Genomic DNA, 4,923 nt, shown 5'->3' on the forward strand with positions numbered 1-4,923 from the left:
TTGATTTCAGTCGCAAACTTAAGAGGAACATTATTAAAGAAATGATATCGTCGCTTTGTTCCATTTGATCTTGCAAAATTCTATTCGATATTTACACGCTCATTCATACTTCATACAAGCGCGGTGCGACTCCTTTGCCGAAAATTAGATGGCCGTACTGACGCGTGATGCCGCGACCCCGCGTGGAGGTTACATAGTCAAAGTCAAAGTCAAGTCAAATATTCTTTATTTCATAAACTTTAACAATTTTTTGAAATCGTCAAAATATTTTATATCTACCACCGTTTCGGAAAAGCTGTTGCTCGTGAGAAGAAACGGCAAGAAACGGCTTGCTCTTTTTAAATGTCAATATTTCCAAATTAATAACAATGTCATAATAATGATAAATAACAATGTCACAGTAATGATAAATAACAATGTCATAATAATGATAAATAACAATGTCATAATAATGATTAATAACAATATCATAGTAATGATTTACTGAGTGCAGTGTTGAAAAGAAAGAAAAAAAGAAATTCAAAACATTAATAATATTCAAATAATAAAGTTAACAGAAATCTTAAGAAAACTAATCTGTTGACACAGTAAATCATATTTCATCAAATTGTAAAACATTATTTTGAAATAGACTTGGTAGAAGCAGCACAGTCCCAAGCTTTGTTATCGTCTAAATAATCTTTAATAGTGTAATATCCCTTAGGACATAAATTACTTTTCACTAATAACTTAAATTTATTGAGACTTTAATTTTGACACACCAATGACTTTTCGAAGTTATGTGTGTATTAGAAATAATTATCACATGCTCCAACGGTGAAGGAAAACATCGTGAGGAAACCTTGCATGCCTAAAAAATTTGTTTAATACATTTATTGAGGGCATGCAAAGTCCCCAACCCGCACTTGGCCAGCGTGGTGGACTCAAGGCCTAACCCCTCCCTCATTACGGGAGGAGACCCTTGCCCAGCAGTGGGACATTAATGGGTTAAATTTATTATTCTATTGTAGAATCGCACACACTGACCTCTAAAGGATTTATTTGTTTTTTGGAGCCTAGTGGCTGGGATAACAAGTTTGTCTTTATTGCGTGTATTTATGTTGTGCATATCACTCTTTTTTTAAAAAGGGCGATATTTTTACGTACATAAAATTATTTTTTTATAGATATATTGACTTGCCACTGACATTATATTTATTTCCTTGATTTTTTCCCATAGTGAATGTCTACTTCCTAAATTATAAATTGTATTCCACAGCGATAAGAAAACATCTGGTGTAGTTTTTTATGCACATTTCTTAAAATCACTCGCCGCAGTGTCGTCACGTGTCGCTTAGAAGTTGTAAACATCGCTAATAAATACGTAATTATCAAGATTTGAAGAAATAATTGTACCATGGCGACTCAAGCAGACCAGATGTTAAGTATTCTTGAAGATACGGCGTCATTACTGAAGAAAACTCAAATTAATCTCAAAAAATGTCCAAAAGAACGTTTATCCAAGCCGGGATATTTACAGACACGCATCCAAACAATTGAAGAATACTGGAACACCTTCAAGAAGGCGCACCAAGAGTTATTAAAGTGCACAACAAGAGAACAACGTGGAGTAATATCATACTTCGTCAATGAAGAATTCTTTCATCAGGAAGACTTATATATTTGCATGATGGGTGACCTGAAAGACCTGTTGACCGCGAAAACGCCAGATCTGTCCTCAACTAGCAATACGTCATGCATTGAACACTCGCCTATGAAAGTGAAGCTGCCGAGTATAAAACTCCCCACATTCTCCGGTAATTACGAAGAGTGGCCCACATTTAAAGATTTGTTCATATCTTTAATTCACGAATGCACTAAACTGAGTGATATAGAAAAAATCCATTATTTGAAGACTAGTGTCACGGGCGAAGCAGCATTATTGTTGAAGCACATTCAACCTACTAGCGCGAACTATATTCAGGCGTGGGAATCGCTGACTCATCGTTACAACAACAAACGCATAATTGTGAACGCACTTCTCAAACGATTATTTGCGCTGAAAAAATGTTCACATCAATCAGCGGTGCAACTGAAAGTGCTATTAGATACCACCAGCGAGATTATCAACAGCCTGAAGAATCTGAACGTCAACACTGATTCTTGGGATCCATTAATTGTTTTTCTGGTTGCACAGAAATTGGACCCAGAGTCACACAAGGAATGGGAACAAGCGGCGTACTCAGTAAATTCTGAAGATTTATCTACGTGGAAGGATTTGCGCGAGTTTTTAGAAGCCACATTCCGTGCGCTAGAATTAGTAACCCCGGCCTCTAGTACTAGAACAACGAAAGAGCGAGTTCTTCATGTAACAACTTCAGAAAACGAAAAGAAGAAATCGTGTGTTTTATGTAAGGATGTACACACATTATGTCACTGTAACGCATTCAATAAAATGACAATTAAGGAACGAGGAGAACACGTGAAAACAAACAAGTTGTGTTTTAACTGCCTTGGAGCGGGACATTCGGTGTTCAAGTGCCGTATGCCAATGTCTTGCCGCATCTGTAAAAGACGACACCACACACTTCTACATCAACCCAAAAATACAAGCGCGGCTCCACAAGTAGAACCTTAGCAGCCGACGTCTTCAAACCAAGTAGATGAAGAAGAGAAGAAAGTCCATGCAATGGTTGCGTCTCACTACACCACCGGGCAAAATATATCGCTGTTAGCCACAGCAGTAGTTATTGTGAAGGGTGAACATGGCAACACTACTGTTTTGAAAGCGCTGATAGATTCAGGATCCCAAGCTTGTTTTATCAGCGAGAAGGCAACTCAGATCCTGAAACTACACAAATCACCAGTTAATCTAATCGTCTCTGGAATGGAATCTATCAAAGTACGAGTCAAGCATGAGGTTAAATTACAAGTTTTGTCACAGTGGGAAAACTACTTCAAGCTACCCATCAAAGCCTACGTGATGTCCAAGCATTTGACCTCAAATATACCCTCAAGCATCAAGATGGAAACTGATTGGCCACATCTGCAAGGCATCCAACTGGCAGATGAAAATTATAATGCATCTGGAACAATTGATTTGTTATTGGGTGTCAACGAATACGCTGCAATTTTGAAACAGGGACTAATCAAGGGCCCACCAGGTACTCCGTGTGCTCAAAATACTTACCTGGGGTGGATTCTAATGGATGGAGTAACAATGAAACTCAATGCACAAGAAAAATCCCTAACTATCATGAAGCAAGAAGTTAATATAGAAGATTTACTAAAAACAATATGGGAAGTTGATACGGACTCAAAAAGAAGCCTAACTCAAAAGGAACAACTGTATGTGAAAATATATACAAACAGACACACAAGCGAGATCAAGAAGGAAGATACATAGTAAAGCTACCGTTCAACACACCACAACCAAAATCACCAAAAGGAAATACTAGAGAAATAGCAAATAGAAGATTCATGCAATTAGAAAGAAGATTAAATCAAAATACAGAACTGAAGAAAGAATATATTAAAGTGATTAACGAATACATAGAACTAAAACACATGGAAGAAGTACCTAAAAAGGAATTAAAAAACAGATCTGTGTACTTACCTCATCACGCCGTCATTCGGGATGATAAAGAAACTACGAAGACTCGGGTAGTATTCGACGCATCGTGCAAGGGTTCGAATGGCATATCCTTAAACGACGAACTCCTATTAGGTACAGTACTTCAAGATGATTTGAGAAGTTTGATTATTAGATGGCGAACTCATGCTATTTGTTTTGTTTCGGATATACAAAAGATGTATCGAATGATCCGTATTGATAACCAAGACTATCAGAGAATTCTATGGAGAAATGACACATCTGAAGAAATAAAAGACTACAGACTCTTGACTGTGACATTTGGAACAGCTTCTGCACCCTACCTCGCTGTAAGAACACTAATGCAACTAGCCGACGACGAAGGCGACAAGTATCCAGAAGCGGCCAGAATATTACGCGAAGACTTTTACGTTGATGACGTCATGTCTGGAGCTGACAGTCTAGAACAAGCTGTAAGTGTCAGTCAAAATCTGAAAAGGTAACTACAATTGGGTGGCTTCGAACTGAAAAAATGGTTATCCAATAGTAGTGAATTTATGAAAACCATTCATATAAGCGAAAGATCATCTAAGGCACATCTAGATTTCAAGGTTGATGGAACAGTCAAGGCATTAGGTATATTATGGAATTTAAGCAACGATGCATTTGAATACAATTTGAATTTACCGGTCATAGGTAATGTGATCACAAAGCGAAGCATCCTCTCAGACATCCAAAGGTTATTTGATCCTCTCGGATGGATTGCGCCTTGTCTTGTAATGGCAAAGATTCTGATCCAACGGCTCTGGCTTGAAAAAGTGGATTGGGATGAAGCTCTAAACTCAACGTTGACTGAAAAATGGTTTACAATACGATCGGACCTTGAAAACGTAAACGACATCTCTATAAATCGATGGATGGGTACATTGGGTTCTAACAAAGACTGTGTAGAAATCCATGGATTTAGTGACGCTTCCATGCAGGCATATGGTGCTGTAGTGTATTGTCGTATTACACATCCAGATAATCCCATAAAAACTAGCATCATTGCTGCAAGAACAAAAGTAGCACCTTTGAAAACTATATCCTTGCCTCGACTAGAATTGTGCGGAGCTCTGCTCTTGTCCAGATTACTAAAGCAAGTAGGGCAAGCTATGAGAATACCAGCATCACATATTTATGCCTGGACAGACTCTTCTATTGTCATCTCCTGGTTAGCAGGAGATTCGAACAAATGGAAACCGTTCGTAGCCAACCGTGTTGTGGAAATCACAAGCAATGTGAACAGCAACCAATGGTATCATGTCCAGTCACAGGATAATCCTGCTGATGTTGCATCTCGGGGCATGCTG

General features: G+C 38.2%; 1 protein-coding gene across 1 annotated transcript; it reads left to right on the plus strand.

Moving 5' to 3' along the window:
* Positions 1 to 1,396: 1,396 nt before the first annotated feature.
* LOC142985897 (uncharacterized) lies at positions 1,397 to 2,617 on the plus strand. The gene has a single exon (XM_076134139.1). It carries the CDS (start codon positions 1,397 to 1,399, stop codon positions 2,615 to 2,617), a length of 1,221 nt encoding a protein of 406 aa, XP_075990254.1.
* Positions 2,618 to 4,923: the final 2,306 nt, after the last annotated feature.

The sequence above is a fragment of the Anticarsia gemmatalis genome, chromosome W (assembly GCF_050436995.1).
Source record: "Anticarsia gemmatalis isolate Benzon Research Colony breed Stoneville strain chromosome W, ilAntGemm2 primary, whole genome shotgun sequence".
Lineage (NCBI taxonomy): Eukaryota > Metazoa > Arthropoda > Insecta > Lepidoptera > Erebidae > Anticarsia > Anticarsia gemmatalis.

Coding starts and splice junctions, on each gene's coding strand:
- LOC142985897 (XM_076134139.1), top strand. CDS start 1,397: ATGGCGACTCAAGCAGACCAGATGTTAAGTATTCTTGAAGATACGGCG.